The sequence below is a fragment of the Vicugna pacos genome, chromosome 13 (assembly GCF_048564905.1).
Source record: "Vicugna pacos chromosome 13, VicPac4, whole genome shotgun sequence".
Lineage (NCBI taxonomy): Eukaryota > Metazoa > Chordata > Mammalia > Artiodactyla > Camelidae > Vicugna > Vicugna pacos.
The window spans coordinates 10679859-10703195 of NC_132999.1; the positions used below are offsets into that span (position 1 = coordinate 10679859).

General features: G+C 36.3%; 1 protein-coding gene and 1 pseudogene across 4 annotated transcripts in view; both read right to left on the bottom strand.

Annotated features, from left to right (window-relative positions):
* The window catches only part of MIGA1 (mitoguardin 1), an 81238-nt gene that overhangs the window by 20877 nt on the left and 37024 nt on the right, over positions 1-23337 (bottom strand). For all 4 annotated transcript variants that reach the window (XM_072974190.1, XM_072974193.1, XM_072974191.1 and 1 more), the window contains exons 8-11: positions 13460-13560; positions 2259-2377; positions 1949-2021; positions 1170-1256 (exon numbers count right to left, since the gene is read on the bottom strand). In XM_072974190.1, coding sequence (XP_072830291.1) covers positions 1170-1256; positions 1949-2021; positions 2259-2377; positions 13460-13560 — 380 coding nt within the window. The remainder of the gene's footprint in view (positions 1-1169; positions 1257-1948; positions 2022-2258; positions 2378-13459; positions 13561-23337) is intronic.
* On the bottom strand, positions 5941-6418 carry LOC140700834 (small ribosomal subunit protein uS17-like; annotated as a pseudogene).

Genomic DNA, 23337 nt, shown 5'->3' on the forward strand with positions numbered 1-23337 from the left:
TTTCAGTGTATGCCACATTCATCTGGTTTCATTTTGTTGATCCAACTTCTGAAGAAGCCAAGACTAAGAATGTAAGTAAAATGTTTCATGAGCAAAATGCTTACTATTCAAATATATATGCCTATGTAGGTCAGTCCTTAGGGTGAACAGATACTATGTGATGCTTTTGATGTAGTTCTACTCCTTTTGGAAGAATTCTAGTTCAAATCAGTGGGTTTATCTGCCTTGGGAAGGCCAAGAAAGTAACATAAGAGTTACACTGGGAATTGCAATTGGTTAATATCACCCTACATTTATTTTGCACTTAAAAAAATTGCTTTCCCATTTATCATATATTGAATCACTATAAGAACTCTTTGAAATAAGATACCATAAACATAATTCCATTATACAAATGAGAGAACTGAGGTTGAAAGGTTGGGTCTGAAAACCAGGTGTTCAAATGGCTCAATGGCCTGTTTAGTTTTGTTTTTTCTCATCGTCTGGACACACCCTGCACAAAGGAAAGTGGTTCCTTACAGTCTTTATCAAGTTCTTGCCATTGCTTCTGCCTCATTCATTCCCATGAAGATGAGTAAGAGTAAGAGGCAGCTAGCTCACTTTGTATTTCCATGTTTCTGAGATCTACACTATTTCCTGGAACTTTTTTACTAAACAGGATTGAGGCAGGTAAGAGAAGAGGTTATTAGAAATAATAATAGTGGTGGCTGTAGTAGCAGATCTGATGATAATTCTCACCATGACATTCACACATTTCATAGCAAATTGGGAATCTTTTTTTTTTAATTTTTAATTTTATTTCATTTTCTTCCCCCCTTAATGGAGTCACTGGGGATTGAACCCAGGACCTCATGCATGCCATGAGCTATACCCCCCCAGCCCCAGGAATAATTTATCAACTTGATCAAAACAGCGTGAACTTTATACCTAGAAAATAAATCAACCCAAGTAGAAATCAATGGTCTTCGGGTTATTTATTTGCTTATTTATTTATTTATTTGGGGGGAGTTATTTATTTTTTCTTTTTTTTTTAATCTTTTAAAAAATTTTAATATATGAACCTTCGCAACTACCTACAAAACATTCTCTCCTATTAAAAGTGTAATATATTTTAATCTTCAGTTCAACTGAAACAACAATAAAAAAAACTTGCCACAAAACAAGTTTACCTTTCGTGCTCTCACAATTAATGCTGATAAAATTTTCCTTCCACTTTCAGCAAGGAATATCCTGTTGGCTGTTTCTGAAAGAATTACCTGAAAAAATATCCACCCACAAACAAAGAAAAAAAGAGACTTGTAATTAATTTGAATGGATATTTGACGTTACAGCACATCTATGCATAAATAACCCTAATATAGTCAATGTATTGTATGTGACACTATTTCAGCAAGAAAACCACAGAAAAAGTCCAAATTTACTAAAATAAAAAGAGTTCTTGAACCTATAATAATAAGAGAGTAAAGGGAGATAGATCTGAACTTAAATCCTGTTCAATATTAGAAAATCCAAAATAAACATTATATAGCTTCAAAACATAGAAAAATAAAGATAATTTTATTGTTAAATGACCCTATTTCATTTTAGGAAACCAATGATTTCACAACTGATTCAAATGAAAAATGTTAGAACACATACTAATTTATAAGAAAGAGGACTTCTATTTTAAGCAGCCATTTGAACACACACATCTCTAGCATCAAAATGTCCTGTTTGGCAGAATGTGGCAGACCTGGGAAGTCACAGGAGAAGACAATGACAAATGAACACAAATGAAGGGAGAAAGCAGGCAAGAAAAATAAACTTGGAAGACTTTTTATTTGCCATTAGGAATAAGGATAATAGAAAGTAGAGAGCTGCTCTGCTTATATGCAGCTGGACTCTACAGCATGAGGGTGGGGATGAGTGGCTGGGTGAAGTCACTTAATGTGAAAAAAAAAAAAAATACCTGAAAAGCCTGTCGAATACAGTGAAGTTTGGCAAGAAAATCGCTGTCTCCTAGGCACTCCAACATTTCAGTTCTAAGTAATAAATGGGAAACAACTGTTAAACTGCATTCAGGATCAAGCAAGCCTACTACATATTTGGGCTCAGGACCTTCATAAAAAACACATGTTTTTTCAATACTGATAAAATACGTAAAAAAATTTTTTTGAGCCTAAAAACATATTTCCCCTTTTTTCATAAACATTTTAAATAAATATCAGACCAACAAAGCAATAATACCTTACTCTTTTTCATAAAGACAAACATGGTACCTAAGCACTCTTGAGTGAATTTTTCCTTCTTCAACTAAATGCATGGCTTCCTCGTAAAAAGGGCAGTGGCAAAGAGACTCCAGACTGTAGGCATGCCGCACTTCTCTGTGTTCTGCAAGCTAAGAATACAGTGGGTTAAAACAGACTACACTGATATAAGGAGAAAAACTAAAAGACAGAAAATAGGATCTTGCTATATTACTATCTGGCTAATAGACTCACTTTGATTAAACTGTGAAAGTAATTCAGTAAGATTTTATGGCTCATAAGATCTGAGTTCATTTTATTTCACTTTATTTAGTTGTCAAAAAAAAAAGAGTAAAACTTCATTAACAAGCTTAATTCATTTAGGATCCAACTACTTCAATTCACAGGATGCACAGAAAAGCAGTATCTTACAGTTCACCAACAAAAATAACTGTCTATCCTTTTTATTACAGCTACCCTAGTGGGTGTGAAGTGGCTTAAATTTCTCTAACAACTAATAATGCTGAACATCTTTCATTTCCTTATTGGCCCTTGTATATCTTCTTTGAAAAAATATATATATTCAAATCCTTGGCTCATTTTTAGTTGGTTTATTTGTCCATGTATTGTTGGGTTGTAAGAGTTCTTTATATAGCCTGGATATAGGACCTTTATCAGATACATGATTTACAAATATTTTCTCCCATCCACAGTCTTTTTACTTTTTTGTTGGTATCCTCTGAAGCACAAAAGTTTCTACTTTTGATAAATGACAATTAATCATTTTCCTCTTTTGTCTGTCTTAACTTTTTATTTTGTGCAGAACATCAAGGTCAGCCAGAGGTGAGAGGTTAGGGACTTCTAAGGTCTTTCCTGGACAGGTATATAACCCGGAACATGCTTCTGGCTCTTCTAGATTCCCAAGAATATGCTGGAGCTTTCCAAGCTCCCTATAAACACCTCATTGCCCAGTTTTTCCTTTTAAGTTTTGTGGTCAGCCCATCTTGTTAGCCCCACTGGTAACCCCAACCTCGGGCAGCTGCACTGTTAAACAATTAGCACTAGCTGTTTTCAACGAAAGCTCCAGGGATAGAAATTTTGCACAGAAGCAAGCTCTAAGTCAGGTCAAATAAACACAAGTCCTGAGAATGGAGCTTTGCAGGGACCTGCCATACAGGTCAAATAGTGACAATTCTCTAGTGATGGGAATTTTGGGAAGCTCCAAAGCCATTAATTTTCTGCCAGGGGCGGCTGGTCCCCTGATTTTGACAGTTACCACAGCTGTGAGGCTGTTGGTTTTCAAGACTAACTGTGGAGAGAGGGATGGAATAGAACAAACTAAAAATTCACAAAGTTCACTGCTCTTACAGAGATTCAACCATTTTCTGAATAAATGCTCCTTGAGTTTTTGCAAATGTTTAATTTTCAGAGTTCTGAAAATTCTGATTTCGCTGATCTTTGCCAGTGTTTTCCTTGCTTTTGTGGAGATCTCCGGAGGTTTTTACTCTACTATTCTGGAAGTGTTTCTCCATGCTGTAGTTCTGATCCTTCACGTGTACCCAGTGCTGTGCTAAAGCTTTAACTTGATTATCTCATTTCTTTACAATCACTCATAAAGTAGGTGGTCTTATTAACCACATTTTACAGATAAAGGAACAGAGATGTAGAGTAGCAGGAACTTGCCCCAAGTCCCACAGCTAAATGGTAGAATTTAAAATTTATTCCAGAGCTTTTATGCACTTTTAAATACCAAACTATACATGCCCTCCCATCAGCCTTATCCAAAAGTCCAAAGGAGAAGAAGTTTAAGCATTAGAACTATTTAGGATAGTATAAATATGCCTATTCATCTACAGGCAAAAAAAAAAAAAAGGTAAACAAAAATGACAGTATCTGACATTATATATTACCTGCTTTAAATAACATTTCCCCTCATATATTAAGAAAAATATATTACACTAAAGATAAAGTGTTTTTGAGGTAAAAAAAAAAAGGTAACACTTTAAAAAAATTACTTAGAATGGAAATTCTTTAGATATTAAATAGTTTAAAGTTCTGTACCACTGTCAAAACAAACAGAATCTATGGACACCTACCAGTAGAGAAAAATTCTGAGGAGGAAACTCTCTACACAAAATAATTTATACTAATAAGAAGTGAACAAATTCAGTAATGAGAGATTCCGAGTCAGGTCTTGATTCATTAGTCTACCTTGCTCATTTGTTGATTTGGCTTCAGTGATCACCAAACAAGTCTCTTGAAATAAGCCTGCAGCTGAGAAAATACACCACACAGAAGGTCTGCTGCTAGCCAGCATCACCAACTCTCCCCGAGACAATGACAGCTCAGAAACATTTATTTAAACCATCAGTCTGAGAATTTTTAAAATAAAAAGCAAACCACTAAAATGACGGCTTAAATTCTCATTTTAGAATATATCTTATAGGAAGAATTTTTTTTCCCACAAAATTCTCAAAAGCTTTTAAAAAGCTATCAGAAAAATATTAACATTTTACCAGAGCAGAGATGTTACTTGAGAAGCAGAAGTCAGTAACAGTTTAATCCCAGCATGTGGAAACATGCAATTTACCGTGAAAAAGGGTTCTTTTCTTTGCTAACTGAAAAATGAAATGTCCTTTATTTCTAAATCATTCTTTTCCTAAAAGGGCATATTTCAAAAACTCTTTTTAATATTTTCAAAAAGAGAAGTAACACGAGTCTCAAGCACCATAAAAATGACCATGTAAGAAATCAAACAAGTTAACAACAATAGGAACAATAGAAACAGACAAAATAGATAAAACCCATCGATGAACCAATCAGTGAAAACAACGTTCTGGGATTAGCTGAAGATGTCAAACATCCTAAATTACTTCCTCCTTGCCCTCCACAAGGGGCAAGAGGGACTGGGCCTTATCTCTCTCGGGAAGTAATGACTTTGCTGAATGTGAAATAATATTTGTAAAAGCCTTATTATTAAAAGCCTCTAAACAACCATAAAAGAAATGACCAAAGTCCTAAAACGACTATAAGTTGGGTCATAAAAAAAGGTTAAGTTCGATTTTAATATGGACTATTTTTTCACATTTACATTTTCCTTTCAAAATAACCACCTAAATTACAAAAAGGACTTAACAGTTAAAGAAATCAGGCTGAATACATCTCTTATCACACTAATAGAAAAGAAATTAAACAGGAAATAAACCCATAATAACCACCTTCTAAAATGGCCCTCAAGGACTCTCTCCTCCCGGTACTTCATGCTTCATTCCATGCTGAAGAGGGCTAACCTGCAGAACCAATAACATACTGTGGAAATGATGGAGTGTGGTTTCTGTGGCTAGATCATGACACTCACTGCTTCTGTCCCACTCTCTCGGGGAAGCCAGGTGCTATGCTGTGGAGAGGCTCAAGCAGTCCTATTGAAAAGTCTATAAAACCATAAAAACTTAGGTTTTCTACCAATAAGGTAGCATCAATCTACCATTCATCTAAGTGAGGCTGGGAGCAGATTCTCCAGCTCCAATCAAATCTTCAGATGACTGTGGCCCCAGCCAACGTACCTGACTACAACTTTGCAAAAGACCTCAAGCCAGAGCTACCTGATAAGCCACTTCCAAATTCTTGGCCCTCAGAACAATGAGACAAAAATGTTTACTCTTTTGTTGAATGGGGAACAATGCTTTGTTTGGGGCAATGGGCAGGTGTTTCAGTCTCAGAATTTCTGGAATCACTTCTTTGTGCCAACAACTTCGGTGACCTTGAGCACACTGAACTCATACAGTCTTGCCCAGGGGCGAGCACCTGCCCACTGTGACAATGGCACCAACCTGGATGTCCCTGAAGCAGGGGCACAGTGTATGGACATGTTCTTATGGCACTTCTAGAAGCGGCTGTACTTCTGGATGTAGTGGAGGTTGTCTCGGCAGACGACAACAGTCCTCTGCATCTACATCTTGGTCACCATGCCAGACAGGACCTGCCCTCAGATGGAGATTATGCCCGTAAAAGGGCATTTCTATTGCCTTCAGTGGCCTCCCCAGGTGCCCTGAAGCCCAGATCAATGTTCTTGTGTTGTGGGAGCTTCTCCTTGACAGTTTCTCCAAGGAGGACCCTCTTTTTACTTTGAATGAAGGTGTCTGCTGCTTGTGGTAGGCATGCTCAGTCCAGGAGTCACTCCTTATCTGATACATGCAGCTTCAAAATTAAATACCAAAATGACAGTCTCCCTGGATATTAGCCCTTAGGACCCAGTTCTCATAGGACTAACCCCAAGGCCCAAGACCTCCAGAAAAGCACCCCATAAACCTTGAATTTTAAGAAGGTGACTCCTAAAATTCTTGAGCCTCTACTTAACTCCAAGTGTGGAACCCCCAGGATTCAGAAGGCTCCACCCTAGATTAACACAAAGACACATGCCCTTTACCTTATTTAACCCCTAGGAAATTGAGGACACCAGGAATTAACCCCCAAACTGGGACAAGGAGTCCCGCTCTCCGGGACACACCTCTGAAGATCAGGACAGAATCTACAGCCTTGGCACCAGTCCCCAACCCACACCTGAATTTTATTGGTTTTAGGACACCAAGTTTGGGGTAACTTATTACACAGCAACAGATAACTAATGTAACAGTGGGAACAATACTAACAGCAAAAGAAAGATACATATATTTCCAAAAACTGGAAAGCAACTGGAAGTGTGTGGTCAGATGAAATAGATGAGGAAGCCATGGACCAGAATAAGTTGACAGGGAGATATGGTCAAGAGGGAGACATTTGCTAAGCAGAGCCTCAAAGAGCACCAGGCTTACAGAGGGCAGGTACGAGGGCAGGTACAAGGGCAGGACTGAAGAAGGAGGATTGAAAAATGGGAGCTTTTAAATGAAAAGTCTGTGTCCAAACAACTGTAGTAGTCCTGTATCTTATTCTACTGTCTGCCCTGAATAGGAAGGCAGCTTACAGAAAAACAAATTTGCAACCAAAGAACATTTGTCTTTAAAAATTACTTAAACTACCTAAGGAAAGTAAGTCTGGTAGGGTGGGTGATGAGCCTCCCAAAGTAAGGCCCTCATTCTGTACCCAGGTGTGTCCCGACCATTAGTCTATTTCCAGACCATTCATCCTAAAGAAAAGCCTGCCAATCAACACAGCTCAAAGAAGCCCCGTTAGCTTTCCCATTCCCCTATTCAAGGGAGAGGCAAACATAAAACAGTACTGCAAACCCACACAATCTACCTAAGAAAATCAATCCAGTCACCAAGTAAGTTCTCCAATTTGAAAAGAAAACGATCAACACAAGAATAAAAGCCCCAGATAGAGAGACAAAATTGACCCTAGCGGAAGTAAGATAATTCTGGATTGCTACAAACAACTGCTATCAAGTCAGCGAGGTGCAGATACAGCAAAAGCTTTCTAAGCTTCCTTTTAGAGTACGAGCAGAGGTATTTGAATTGTAAGAAATAAAATCTGCTCTTTAAAGAGCACCCTACAATTTACATATTAAACATACAGACCCACAATGCAGAGGGGTATCATTCTAAGAAAAAGTGAATACAGCTAAAAATGGTCTCTCTGCAGTATTAGCTTCTACCTATTAAATGACAATCTCCTTTAGAGATGGAAAAGTTAGGGCAGTACTCAATGCAGTGGTATCCTAACATTAAAAAGACTTCTCAGAACTTGAAAATTATGCTAAGTCAAAGGACATCCAACACAAAAGACCATGCATTGTTTGACTCTATATGAAATGTCCAGGAGAGACAGAAGGCACAGGAGTAGCTGCCTAGGGCCGGGGGTAGGAGGGGAAGGGGTGTGATTACCAATAGGCAGGGGCTTCTTTCTGGAGTGATAGTTCTGGAATTAGAAAGCTCGCATAACTCCGTGAATATACCAAAAACCACTGCACTGTACACATTAAAAGAGTGAATTTTACAGTATGTGCATTATATCTCACCAAGGCTATTTAAAAAAGACTTTTCAGGGGAGAAAGGCTGTGGTTCCAAGCCAATGTCTGGTAAAGCATGCACAAGAAAATCTTGTTAATCACTTTCACAAATAACTGACCAAGCTTAGAGAAAAGCCTATGCCAGGACTTGCTTTTACCTAAATAGGCAAAAATTCTTCCTGGTAATTCTGAATAAAGCTTTTGAATGATCACAAACTGTTTAACTTCCCAAGGAGTTCTGATCTTATTTTCTTAATAACTTTCTGTTGGAGGACACAGCAGGCCAGTGTCGTGGGCTGTAAAAGAATTTACCGGAAACAAAGGAAAGGTTTAAGAGGTACGCTGCTGCAGGCAACAGCGGGCCACACCAGTGAGAGGTGCCTCTGTGAGAGCCAAGGGTGAATGCGCAGGGTCTTTTATCAGCAAGGGGTTGTGCACACAAGGAGAAGGGGCTGCGTGATTAGCTCGTGCACAGGTACTTGACTGGTTACAAGTGAGGTAAGACTTGTCAGGGGTTATTTTAAGTAATGGGATTTATGGCCCCATTAAGGGCAAGACGTGTAGTGAGGCCTGTCCACCTGGGGTACTGTGAGATAAGCCATTTCTTGTGGTGGTTAGTTCTGCTGGAGCAAGCACACACCAAGCACACACCAAGCAAAAATGTTCCGCATCCTCTTGTGAAAGAATGCAGGCACATGAAGGGTCCAGGAGTGGGGGTTAAGGGCCTCATCAGGCACCAGCTGGCACCGCATTTTCTTCATTAAATAGCCTTTCCTAAGTTATCTTTAAGTGTTTGGCATATAGTAAATGCAATTAAAAATAATTTAACAAACATTTCTTAGAAAGGAATCTACCCTGGAACATTCAGATTCTGAGATCACACATTTATACCCTAGAAGCATCTCAGACAGTGAGCCCTTCTTGTGGTATTCATGCATTTTGTTTTGTTTTCAAGAATTTTATTTACTTACTTACTCACTCACTTACTCACTTATTCATTTATTTAATGGAGGTACTGGGGATTGAACCCAGGACCTTGTGCATGTTAAGCATGTGTTGTACCATTGAGCTATAACCCCCAACTCCCCTGCATTTTGTTTTCCAAAGGGATTTTTTTAAAATTTATCAAATCTTTGTAACTTAAACCACAAATTTAAGTGAGTACAATGAATACCTTGCAAAATACTTTTTACAGTTGTATATTATAAAGAAACTTCACAGCAATACATACACTTTTCTTCACAGTGGAAAAAATGCAAAGTGACTAGCAATTCTCCTTACAAACCATTTAGGACTAAGTGTCTACAGAAAGAAAGATAAAAAGCTTTTGACAAAATACAACATCTTTTTATGATAAAAACTCTCAACAAATTGGTATAGAAGGAATGTACCTCAACATAACAAAGGCCATATATCACAAGCCATAGCTAACATCATACTCAAAAGTGAAAGGTTGAAAGCTTTCTAAGATCAGGAACAAGACAAGGGTGTCCACTCTCATCACTCCTATTTAACATAGAATTAGCAATCCTAGCCAGAGCAATTAGGCAAGAAAAATAAACCAAAAAAAAGCATCCAAATCAGAAAGAAAAAAGTAAAACTGTGTTTGTACATGATATGATCTTACATACAGAAAGTCCTAAAGATTCTCCCAAAAACCATTAAAACTAATAAATAAATTCAGTAAAGTTGCAGGCACAAAAGTCAGTTCCATTTCTATACACTAAAGCAAACTATCAAAAACAAGAGAAATTAAGAAAACTCTCATTTACAACAGCATGAAAATAATAAAATACTTCAGAATAAATTTAACCAAGGACACGAAAAATCTGTATAGTGAAAACTATAAGACTGATGAAGAAACTGAAGTAGACACAAATAAATGAAAAGATATCTGTGATGCAGGGAGGGTATATAGCTCAGTAGCAGAGTGCATTGCAGCTTAGCATGTGCAAGGTCCTGGGTTCAATCCCCAGTACTTCCATTAAAAAAAATAATAATAATGATAATAATTAGTGCTTTTAAAAAAGATATCCATGTTCATGAATCAAAAAAATTAATATTGTTAAAATGTCCATACTACCTAGAGCCATCTTTAGATTCACTGCAATGAATCTAGATTCAAAATTCCAATGGCATTTTTCATAGAAACAAACAAACAAAAATCCTAAAATTTGTATGGAATCACAAAAGACCCCAAATAAACCAAAGCAATCCTGAGAAAGAACAAAACTAGAGGTCACACTTCCTGAATTCACACACTAATACAAAGCCAAAGTAATCACAAAAGACATAGACCGATAGAAGAGAGTCAAGAGACCAGAAATAAACTCTTGGGTATAAACGGTCAACCAGTATCTGACAAGGGGCCAAGATTACTCAGAGGGGAATGGACAGTCTCTTTAATAAATGGTAGTAGGAAAACTGCATAACCATATGCAGAAGAATGAAACTGGATCTCTATTTTGTAACACTCACAATAATCAATTCAAAATGGATTAAAGACTTAACCATAAGACTTGAAATCATAAAACTCCTGAAAGAAAATATAGGGAGAAAAAGCTCCTTGACATCTGTCTTGACAACATTTTTTTGGATATGACACCAAAAGCACAAGCCACAAGGCAAAAATAAACAAATGGGACTGAATTAAACTAAAAAGCTTCTGTACAGCAAAAGAAACAATCAACAAAATGAAAAAGCAACATACAAGAAGGGAAAAAATATTTGCAAACCATCTATCTGATAAGGGGTTAGTATCTAAAATATATGAGGAACCCACATAACTCAAAAGTAAAAACAAAAAAAAAGACAAATCCAACTGAAAAATGGACAGAGGACCTGAACAGACATTTTCCCAAAGAAGACACAAATGGCCAACAGGGACGTAAAAAGGTGCTCAACATCACTAATCACCAGGGAAATGCAGACAAAAATTATAATGAGATATCACATCACCTGTTAGAGTAGCTATTATCAAAAAGACTAGAGATAACAAACACTGGTGAGTATGTGGACAAAAGGAAACCCTAATGCACTGATGGTGGAGATTTAAATTGGTAGAGCTACTATGGAAAAAAATATGGAAGTTTCTCAAAAAATTAAAAACAGAACTACCATATGACCCAGCAATCCTACTTCTGGGTATATATCAAAAGGAATTGAAATCACTACCTTGAGATATCTGCATTCCCATGTTCACCGTAGCATTATTCACAATAGCCAAGAAATGGAAACAACTCAAGTGTCCATGGATGGATGATGGACAAAGAAGATGTGGTATACATGTATTTATACATACACAATGGAGTATCATTCACCCATGAGAAAGAAGGAAATCCTGCCACCTGCGACAATACGGACTGCACAGGACTTTGAAGGCATTATGTTAAGTGAAGTAAGTCAGAGAAAGACAAATACAGTTCACCCTTGAACAACATGGGGGTTAAGGTGGCCGACCCCTGTGCAGTTGAAAATAGTCATCTCTCAGTTTCCTCAGGAGATTGGGTCCAAGACCTGCTGGGATACAAAAATCCTCAGATGCTCAAGTCCCATAGTTGGCGCTTAGCATTCACAGTTCCACATCCTCAGATTCAACCAAGTGCAGATAATGTAGTATGTATTTATTTTTAAAAATCCACATATAAGTGGACCTGCACAGTTCAAACTCATGTTGTTCAAGGCTCAACTGTACTGTATGGCATCAAATGTGGCATCTCAAAATGCCAAACCCACAGAAATAGAGAGTAGAATAGTGGTTGAATCTTGGTGGCCTGGGGTGGGGGTGGGGGAGATGGGGAGATGCTGGTCAAAGGATACAAACTTCCAGTTAGAAGATGAGTAAGTTCTGGGGATCTAATATACAGCATGGAAACTAGAGTTAGCAGTACTATATTATATGCTTGAAAGTTGCCAAGAGAGTAAAACTTAAATGTTTGTACCAAAAAAGAAAAAAAGAGGTAATCATGTGAGGTGACAGAAGTTTTAACTAATCTTATTGTGGTAATTATTTCATAATATATCTGTATCAAATCATCACTTTGTATACCCTAAACTTACACAATGTTATATGTCAATTATATCTCAATAAAGCTGGGGGAAAAAAGAACAGAAAGATAAGCCTGTCTATATCAAATAGTAGAAAGAAGAGGAAACAGCTTTTCAATAAAACAAGTAGATATATTCTATGTGTTGCAAACTTACAAGTATTAAAATATAAGGAAAAATATAAACAATTCAGGAGAAGATACTGTAAGCAATAGCTAAAATATACAGAAAAATCCTGAGAGGATGGAAAATTATGATCAGTACAGCTTTAAAAAATGTAGACTCAAGGCTTAGGGTACAGGGTGTTGGAATACCTAAAGCTTTCCACAGTAGAGTGTGAATTTACACATCAGTTACAGATGTGTGATACTATTTATATGAAAGAGGGCAGCATTAATATACAAAATCTACATAAAAATGAAATAATTCTAAGATAAAATTGGCCATATGTGATTTTGAAAGTTGTTTCAAGTAGAAAACATTATGAAAAGATGACTACTTTGCAAGCAGTTCTTTTGGATACAACATTTCAATTTCAGCAGAAAACAAATGATCCACAAATCCATCATTCAGCGATCCCCACTGCTTGCACATTAGTGTATTTATATCTAGCCTTTTTTCCCTCAGCCTAAACATTTACATAATATACCGTATAGCATATTTTTCTTAATACAAAATTACAATCACACTCTTTATAAAGCTTTACGAACTCTCTTTTCCCTTAATATACGTTCCCATGTCATTAAAAATTATTGGAAACATGTTTATGGCACTATAATATTTCAAGTTACGGATGTTCCATAACTTGACATAAGATTGTTTCCAGTTTTTCATTTTAATTAAAAACATCACAGTGAATGTTTTTATATATAAATCTTTGAATCTCATCACTTGGAAAAAATACCTAGAAGTATGATTTCTGAGCTAAACAATCTGGATATTTGTAAGACTCCTGATATAAAGTGAACTGTTTTCCATTAAGACACTTAAATGCTTCACGCATAGTCCACAGTATATGAGAGTGCCCACCTAAAGTCTGTGTTTACATGTCCACCTCTCTAAAGAGACTCCAAGTTCCTGTGGGAACTTACATTCATGGTACATTCATCTTTGTATCCTGGTATCTACCACATAGTAGATACTAAATAAATGGCTACTGAATTGAATTACTGCACAACGGCAAAACTGTATTCCCCAGCTGAGAAAGAATAAGGAATCCTCATTAGGAACATACATGTCCTACCTCTGCTGCTGAAGCAAAAGAATCGGTTGATGCAACACTCAAGGTGTCCCGCAGGCCAAAGTCATCCACGTTCCCCTTCATGGTGATATCTGTATCTTTATCTTAAAAGTAAAAGATGGAAAGTTTAGAAACTGACATTCCTTGTCATTGCCATATTTCATATTCTATAGCTCGTTTTTCTTTTTCTTTTCTTTTTTTTTTTACTTCAGTCTCTATTTAGGATACTGGAATCTAAAAGGAAAACAATACAAATCAATGGGATATAATCTGACAAGACTCTCAAAGTGATTCAAACTGATTCTGAACACTGCCAAGCCAAGGAGAAAATGCTGTAAAGAAGACATTTTTATTTTAAAAAGGGATTAACTATTTCAGATTTTAAAAACTTTTGAGTATAATATAATTTAAGCTGATATATAATAACGGAGTTGAATTATACATGGTAAAATCAGTATATACCAAAGATAGCCTGAAACAGAGCAATTTAAGTTGCAAGTGGCCTTGCCCAAATTGGGAGAACTGGTAGGTTCATTCAAATTGGATGAATCATTAGCATAACATGTCTGGCCAGTCACCTGTGATAAACAGATCAATTAACATAATTCAAAAAGACCTGATTTCTTTGGTCTTTAAGACCTACTTTAAAACACTGAAAGGCCCCAAATGATCAGGTTTAGGTTCCTCATGTTCATTCTGCTTACCTGACAGTCAAATATAACTGCCCCAATGATTTTAAAAGGCTGAAAAAGTTTAAATGCATTTGCAAATGGTTAATCTGACCCTACCAAGACAGGATACCTATTAACAGCACGCAGTATTCTGAATGTGGATGTCAGTATCTTCACATACCACCATCAGGGATCTAACTGTTAACATTAAATTTTCAAAAATTGAGTATTTGCTTATAGCTGTGACTGCATTGTAGCAAACAAATGATATTCTCCAAATCTTATCACAAGTATGAAAAAGCAAAGGACAAAATACATACAGATTTTTGTTTTGATTCTCAATCTGCTAAATTTGTCAGATACTGTACTTTCTTTAAAAAGACACCAGAAATTTTTTTTGCTTTCATTCATTCAGATTTCTATTCCATCATTTTTTCCAAAATAAACTTCATTATTTTTACCAGAAGTATACCAAGTCCTGTTTAAAAAATTCAACTACCAGAAAACAGACATTTTGTGATTCTCTACAAGAAGTGTAAAGTTTTTAAAAATCCTAACCATTAATTTAGTTGAAACTCACAAGTTTTGCAACCAATTTATATTCCAAGCTCTAAGCCAAGCAGAGGAATGAACTGGTACAAAGCTCATTCGTATTAAGTATAAAAATAACCATACAAGAGCAGCCAAGATGGTGGAGTAGAAGGATACTATTAGCTCACCCTCTCCCATGAATACACCAAGAGAGACGTCCATGGACCCACCCATTCTTAAAAACACCTGCTGAACTTTGACAGAACATCGCCTTCTTCAAAAGACAAAATTCCTCCCAAATGCTGGATCCCAAGAGAAGCTACTTCATCCTAGTTGCTGGGGAGCCATTAATAGAATCAGTTGTTCAACATGGTCCATTTGTGATGAACACAGATGAAGAGATTTCTCAGGCCATTCTTGATTTCAGAAATGCAAAGAATGGGTTTGTAAGAGCCAAAAGTTAGAAATCAAAGACTAGAGACTAGCGACAACCCCAAGGGCAGGTCTGGCTGACTTCTAGAATTTTGCCATTGATGGCATCCACCCATTCAGTGCATCCAATTTCCAGAGCTGACTTCGCCAGTGCTTCTAAAGAATTCCACACTAAAGTGATAATGTGGTTTTAACAGCAATGTCTGTGAGATAGTTCCTGACACACAAAAATAAACTGCATTGTTGCTTCTTTAAAAAACAAAAAAACAAAACCATACACATAGCATATATTTTTCTACTTTACATTTGGTGGGACCATAGTTGACATTTTAAGCACACATCTTTCAACATTAAATTATAATTTTTTTCAAATAAAGCTTACATCAATCCTTTTAAAGTAACTAACTTGTCAGTTTAAAATCCTACTACTAAATGATTATTAATAGAACAAAATCTGAGGTTAAATTATTTTCAAAAGGACATGTTCCTTTAGAAATTTAAATTTTTTCATCAAACTTAAGATCAACATAACTTTTACACTTATAAATAGTTATAAAACTGGTATTTTGGGATACTGAATTATCCAGAAAAATTCGCAGTATTCTCTTTTCAGCACATACATGATTTTCAAAAATGCATATATACAAACTTTGACAGATCAATTAACTACAGAATTGAATCAACATTTACAACTTTCAAGCTCTTATCTTCTTAATTATATTCCATTATTAGTATTAATCCTGCAAAAAAGAAATGATAGTACAGTTTTCATTATGTCAAAGCACATTTAAAGTGGGGTAAGTTACAAGTGAATTAAGTTAAATCTAGGTTCCATATGCCTTTTGCTATTTTCAGAGTGGAACACAGACATTTATCTTGGGTCTCTTTACCTTTCAGACATTACACATGAGCTGTTAAAAGTCTGTTTTACTTCATTCAACAGGAATCAGTCATTCAATGTCATCTAGATCAGTTACCCTGCTTGTACTTAACTTAAAAAAAAAAAACTAACAAAGAAAAACAGCTTGGAGGAACTGGAAAGTTTTATTCATTAAACCCAACTTTATAAGCGAAAGACCATGCTTCTCATTTCAGTAATTGTTATGATTCCTGGAATGGCAGCTTAAGAATTAAGAAGAGAAATAATACATCTGTTTTTTAGATAAGCCAGTAAGTATAAAGAAAGAATACTGGACAGTATCTCAAATTAACTGCTTTCATGCACCCAATTAAAATTTAAAATACTCTTTCTAAAAGTATTATCAACTCTTGATTATTATTCAAAGACATGGACAGCACAGCCAATTGAAATCCAAAGGCTTTATCTTAGTCAATATTTCCAGAAATTGCTAACAAATTTTTCTTAGCAGGAAAAAAAATAATGCTAAAACCACAATGAGATACCATTACACACCTACCAGAATGATCAAATTGGGGGAAAATGGCCATTTTTTAAAGAGTGTGCAGCAATGGAAATTCTCACACATCACTGGTAAAAATGTCAATTGGTAAAAACCACTGTGGAAAGTTTGGCGTTATCTACGAAAGTTCAAGACCGCATTCTTATGACCTTGCAATTCTATTCCTCTGGTGTGTTTTACAGAAATGTATGCTTAAGTGCATAAGAATGTTCATAATAGCACTGGTTATAGTAGCTCCAAACTAGAAAGAAAACAATTGTCCATCTACCACAGAATACACAAAGTGTGGTATATTCATACAACGAAATACTGTACAACAGTAAAACTGAATAAACTGTTGCTATGTCCAGGAATATGAACAAACCTCATGATACGCTGAGTGAAAAATTGTATGTATGATTTCATTCACATCAAATTTAAAAGCAGGCAAAACTAAACTACAGTGATCAGGACTATTCACTTAGTTGGTAAAACTATAAAGAAAAACCAGGAATTAGCAAGAACACCAGGACAGCGGTTAATATGGGGGGTAGGCAGTAAGGGTATTGACTGGGAGCAGGTACAAAATAATCTTTTAGGGAGTTAGCAATGCTTCATTTTTTAATCTATATAATAGACAAGAAGATGTGATAAATCACTGTACTTTTTTGTTTTGTGTACCGTTCCTCTAAGGATTTTAAATAGAAGGAAAGAAAAAAACCAATATATCTACATATCTTGGCCCCAAATGGCTGAGAGGAGAAAAGACAAACAAAAAAACTTTCTGTAATTCAATGTTGGCAGTCAAGCTGTGAATTATTATTAGATGTGAATTTTACTTCCTGATAGAGGAAGCACCTATAATGACTCAAAAGTCAAAAGATCTGAGAAGTCTGTTAAGCACAACAGCAAACCGAAAATAATTAATCTGAACCCTAGGAAATACCAGTAGCAGTAGGAGAGTCTAATGCCATGCATATATACCACTCATAAACTTTCTTCTCCCAGCTCATCAATCTTTCTTTGCTATTTACTGAATGGTTTACAATTTTAAGTGAGAACCTTTGGCTGCAGATAATCAACTATTTGCAGGAAGAAGACATGGAAACTACGAGATGCTTGTTATCTAATGACAATAAAAGTGTGATTAATAAACACTTATTTTGCACTTACTACTTGTCAGAAACCAAATTACGTGCTTCACATACATTATCTCGTAATCCTCACAATAATCCTTTAAGGTAGGCAATTTTTAAAAAAATTTACATATATAAAAAAGCTAAAGGGCAGAAAAGTTGCATAACTGGTCCATACCCACATAGTTAAGAAATGGAATGACAAGATTCAAACCCAGCTCATCTGACACCAGATTCCATGCTGTGAGACAATGGAGCTGTGGTGTTCAGTGTGGTAGCCACATGTGCCTATCGACAGCACACAAAATGTGGCTAGACAGAATGGGGATGTGCTGCAAGTGTAAAACACACAATGGATTTCGAGAACTTTGTACCCCAAAATATAAAATATCCTATTAATATACACTGAGTTTAAGAAAATACATTATTAAAATTAATTTCACCTTGTCTCATTTTTCATGTGGCTACTAGAAAATTTCAAGTTTCTATTGGCCAGCACTGTTGGAGCATTTCTTTCTCATATCTTATCTACTGTGCAAAGAGCTTACAAGTTCTTTAAAGGATTCAGATTCAACTCACATTTTTTGAGTGACTATTACATGCCCAAGGCATTCTGTTAAGTGCTTTCTTTCACAGACTATTTATTTCATTTAATATGTATAACTATTAGACAGGAATAGGCTAATTATTATGTACAAGAACACTTTATTGTAACTAAGAAAAAAAATTTTTAATAAAAAATTTCACTGGTTCCTTATCCGGTTTTCAAAGCTTTCCATAATCTCTGACCATACTACGTATCTTTCATTCATCACTAGAACACCCCTCAGCTGTAGGTGAGTACATTCACAATACTCCCACGTGCCATAGAGTAATGCAGTGGGGGAAAGCGTGGGCTTTGGAGTCAGCCAGCCAGCATCTGGATCCTAGTTTCAGCTTTGCTATTAACTACCTGAGTAAACTGGGGATAATAACACTGATTTCACAGAGTTGCCCTAAGGATTACAGGAGAGATTTGTGAAGGCACAGTCCTTGGCACTCAGTAAGTGCTAAACAATTCTTCTCTGCTATTAATATTGCCACAGGTATTCTTTACTCACGCATTTGGCTCCTCCTGCATCTTCTCCAACACAAAAACTTCTCTCCTTCTGCTCCCTTGCCCCATGCTACCCAGGAGCACATATTGTTTTATAATATGCAGCTCAAGTACTATTCTCTGCATGCATCCTCCAAAAATTACCTAATTTTTTGCTTCTAGGTAAAGCAGTACAGAAAAAGTATTAAAATTACAGGTTCTGGAGCCATCCAGCTTGGATTCAAATTCTGACTGCTACTTACTCGCTATGTAGCCTTGAGTAAGCTGACCTTCTCCATTCCTCAGTGTTCTTATTTATAACACGGAATAAAATCTACCTCCCAGAGTTTTAAGATGAGGATTAAACAAGTTAATACAGTTGGACCTTCATAACTGTTGGTTCCACATCTGAGGATCCAATCAACCGCAGATGGAATTTTTTTTTTTAGTTCCAGAACGTTCCAAAAAGCAAAGCCTGAATTTGCTGAGTGCCAGCAACTATTTACATAGCATTTACATTGTACGTGCAACTTACGTAATATTTACATTGTATTAGGTATTATAAGTAATCTAGAAATGATTTAAAGTATATGGGAGGAGGCACAACATTGTAAAATGACTATCACTCAATAAAAAAATATAAAAAAAATAAATAAAGTATATGGGAGGATGTCATAGGTTATATGCAAATACTGCACCACTTTCTATAAGGAACTTGAGCATCCATGGATTTTGGTATCCACAGGGAGCAGGGACGACAGTGTATTTAAAATAAGCATTGGATAAATGTTAACTATTCAAATTATTACACAAAAGATAAGAACGCACCCTTTAATACACTACCTGAATTTTTATTTATTTGTTGCCTGAATATATAACCTGTCTGTCTACCGGGACTGAAATAACTGAAGTGCATGAACTTTCTAAGTTTTCCCTTTTCCTTTTCTTTCATTTTTTTTTTTTCTGATGGTTCCTACAGTTCTCAATAGAGCATGGAACAAACTGTAAACTTAACTATTTATTTATATAAATTAAATAAAACTTGTTATTATAAACTGACCATTCCCATATGAAAATCTCTATTTTAAAACCTCTCATGTATTTCCCCTGGGTCATTTTGCCTGTTATATGACTTTAACTTGTTTTCAGGGCACTGTTAAAATTCTCAGTTTTCCAATACCCAGCCCTAAATTAATTAAACTTATGATACTATCTTGTAAACCTGAGATATGCAGCTTACGCCCCTTAAGGATTCATCGTTAATCTCAGAAGTGCCTAAAAGAAAGCTTTCCAAGTAAATGGGTGATTAAATATAAAAAATGCACCATCATACATTACCTCCTTGGCTCTCAGTGGGCCAGCTTTTTTTCTAACCTTCTTAAACAGTAAATCCAAAATTTTTAAAAACATTTTTTTACCCATCTCAATCACCCAGAACTTTAAAAACATTCATAAACTATGTTCTTCTTTGGAAGAACATTGCAAGTGTAATGTTTACTTTTAACCAAACAGTCATATATTTTAGGCCAAAAATCTGACTGGAGTCAAGCCTTCCTCCTTCTTTCACAATCTCATAACTCACATATTACTTAAGTTTCTTCCAAAGCAAAATTTGCTTGAAAGTTATAAAAAGAAAAAGAAAAAACTAGAAGACACTTCAACTCTTGGAACCTCAGGCCTGGATCTAATTCTTTAAACCAGTCCAACTGGGTTTTTCGCATGTCTCACTTTGCCATCCCCAGGCACATTCTATTTTCTGTCACTTAGAAGGCATCAGGTCTATTTTAACTTCAGCAGATTCTAGTGGAGATTCCAAAGATGCCACTCTTCTTTTAAAATCCAGGCAGTCCACTGTGGATTTTACAACACCAGCAAGAAGAGGAAGCCTGCCAAATGTCTCAGTGTCATCTGACTTCTATGTCAGCAGCTATTCTCCAGACGATTTTTAGCAGTTTAAATATGACCTGGAACCTTGTCTTTTCTATGGTTTTATTAAAAATGGAAAAGTTCCTGCTGCTAACAAGACAAGCTATTTTCCACAGTCTGCTGTAATCTGTTAAAACAATTAAGAAATTTAGAAAATTACTGCTGCCCTCTGTTTATCTTCTGACTTATCTGTTCCATCCATACTGTGAATAATTTTTTATTTTCACTTATTTTAATGCTAAAAAATACTTTGAGAGAAAAAACAAAGTTGAACACAAAAACCAAGAACAACGTAAGGGAGGGGCAACTGGCTTAAGGTAATCAAAGGTACAAACTTCCAGTTATAGATAAGTAAGTACTAGGGATGTAACATACAACATGGTAAATATAACGAACACTGCTGTACGTCACACATGAAAATTGTGAAGAGAGTAAATCCTAAGAGTTTGCATCACTTTAATTTTGTATCTGTATGAAATGATGGATGTTCACGAAACTTACTGAGGTAATCATTTCATGATGTAGGTTAGTCAAATCATTATGCTGTCTGTACACCTTAAACTTACACAGTGCTACATGTCAATTATAGCTCAATAAAACTGAAAGAAAAAAAAAACATAATTTCAGAAAGTGAAAGAACTAGGTAGAGATGTACTGTGCCTCAATGCACCTTAACACTGAAAAGAGCAACAGTGAAATCCACTGAAAGAAAAGAAAGGACATCTGATTAGTTCTTGTGCTGTAACTTACACAGTTTTGTCTATGGGAAGTAGTACACGAAAAACAGCCCGATACGGCAGTACCCAAAAGGAGAGCTCCCCAACAGCTGTCTCTGGCTTTCCCTATTTATCAAAACTTCCTATATGCCAGGACTGGCCAACAATTGTGATTCCTAACTGGGAAATACAGCTCCCAATGCAACATGTGTAATAAGAAAGAAAGAGAAAGGAGTAACAATATTTTCTACCTTGTCTTAGTAGAAGACAGAAGTAACTGGATAACCCAAAGTGATGCAAAAAGTAACTTAAGAGCAGGTCTGCAGTTTTAGAGACTTTAACGGGGCCACTAGGACAGCAGGTCACTCTGTACACTACACAAAGGCCCCTGGCCAATGGGACAAGTCGGGGCAGAACTCCAGCCCACATCCTGGGCCTGCATCTTCCTGGAAGAAGGTAAACCTTCTTCTCATTACAAAGATGCCCTTCCCAACGGGCTACATGGTCCTGTATCTAAATCAAACAAAGGCCTTGGATGGGCTAGTGCAGGTCCTAGACTTAGAAATCCAAGGGGATAAGATGTAACTTGAACACAAAAAAGGCGAAGGCGAGCAGCAGGAATTTTCCTTGTATCTGGCACCCTCCCAATTTTCATTACTGCTTTCATCTTTGAACTTACTTTGACTTGCATATATAACACCAGTTAGACTTCATTTTGTAGTATTATTAAACACTTTGAAATTAAGACTATGAGTCTTAAGCATTGAGAGGAAATTACAGGGCAAATTTCTCATATGCTCTGCAATTTGCACTCCGTATATTTAAAGGTCTGAGTATACAAGTTAAGCCTGTAATTCATGTCACTCCCTAAAAATAAACCCTCAGGGAGTTTATCCTCTGACCACAGTGATTCTGCAGGAAAAGAAAAGGACAAGGGCTTAGAGCATCAACTCTAGGCTGTCTGACATTTGACTCAAGATGGTAAGTTAAGGTTATTTCCTCTTACTGCCGAGCTCTTTCAAAACTGCCAAATGTTCTAGCTGGCTGCTTACCAAAAAAGAAGAAAAATGTCTCTAAAGTGGTCAGGAGATCTCACTTTACACCTTTTCATGTTCTCTGCCAGCGAATTTGTACAGTCAGTACTAGGCTGGAAAAAACTCTAATTTTCCCTTAGAGGATGTCTCACTGTCTCAATGAAATTCTATGCATAAGAGAGCAGAAAGAAAGATGGATAAAGTATTTAAACTAGACCAGTCAACCCTTCCAGGATCTCCTGCAAACACATAAAATTTGATCATGAATTTTTATAACTCTCAGTGGCTCCCTTTAACCTAAAGATATAAAACAAGGACCTTCATGATTTATCTCCTGCCCATCTTTCTAGATGCATTTCCCTCCATATTCCTACACATACTGTTTCCAAGACATATCGAATAACCTACCGTTCCCTAAACAGGCTCCACTCTAAACCTTAACCCACACTGTTCCCTCCACTGGGAATGCCCTTTCCTCAATCATGCTCCTGTTGGGCCATCTTTCCTCAAGTGTCACGCTTTTCTTTGGTGTTTCCATAGCACCTTCTAATAAACACATTATGCACTTACTCTACTGTGCTATATGATTTTTTAATGCCTATCTCCAAAACTAGACTCTGCCTAAAAGCAAGAATGAAACAGTCTTCATCCTCGTCTTTCTAGTGCCTTATGCCATGTTTGACATATAGTAGGCAATCACACGTTTGCTAAATAAATATTCGAGATCTAATATTCTACGAGTTCACTCTGTTCAAAAATAAATTATAAAGAGGCCTCAACACATATCTGAAATATGCAAAGCAATGCTGTTAGGCTACAAAAATTCCTGGTTTGTTTTTAAGGCCTAAATTTGTTCCTACACATCAGTATAAAAGAATCTCAAAGTCCTTTGCTTCAGCCAAAAAAACAACATTTATCAAACTTATGGCTGCAGAGTTGCCTGCTAATACTGCTGTTGCA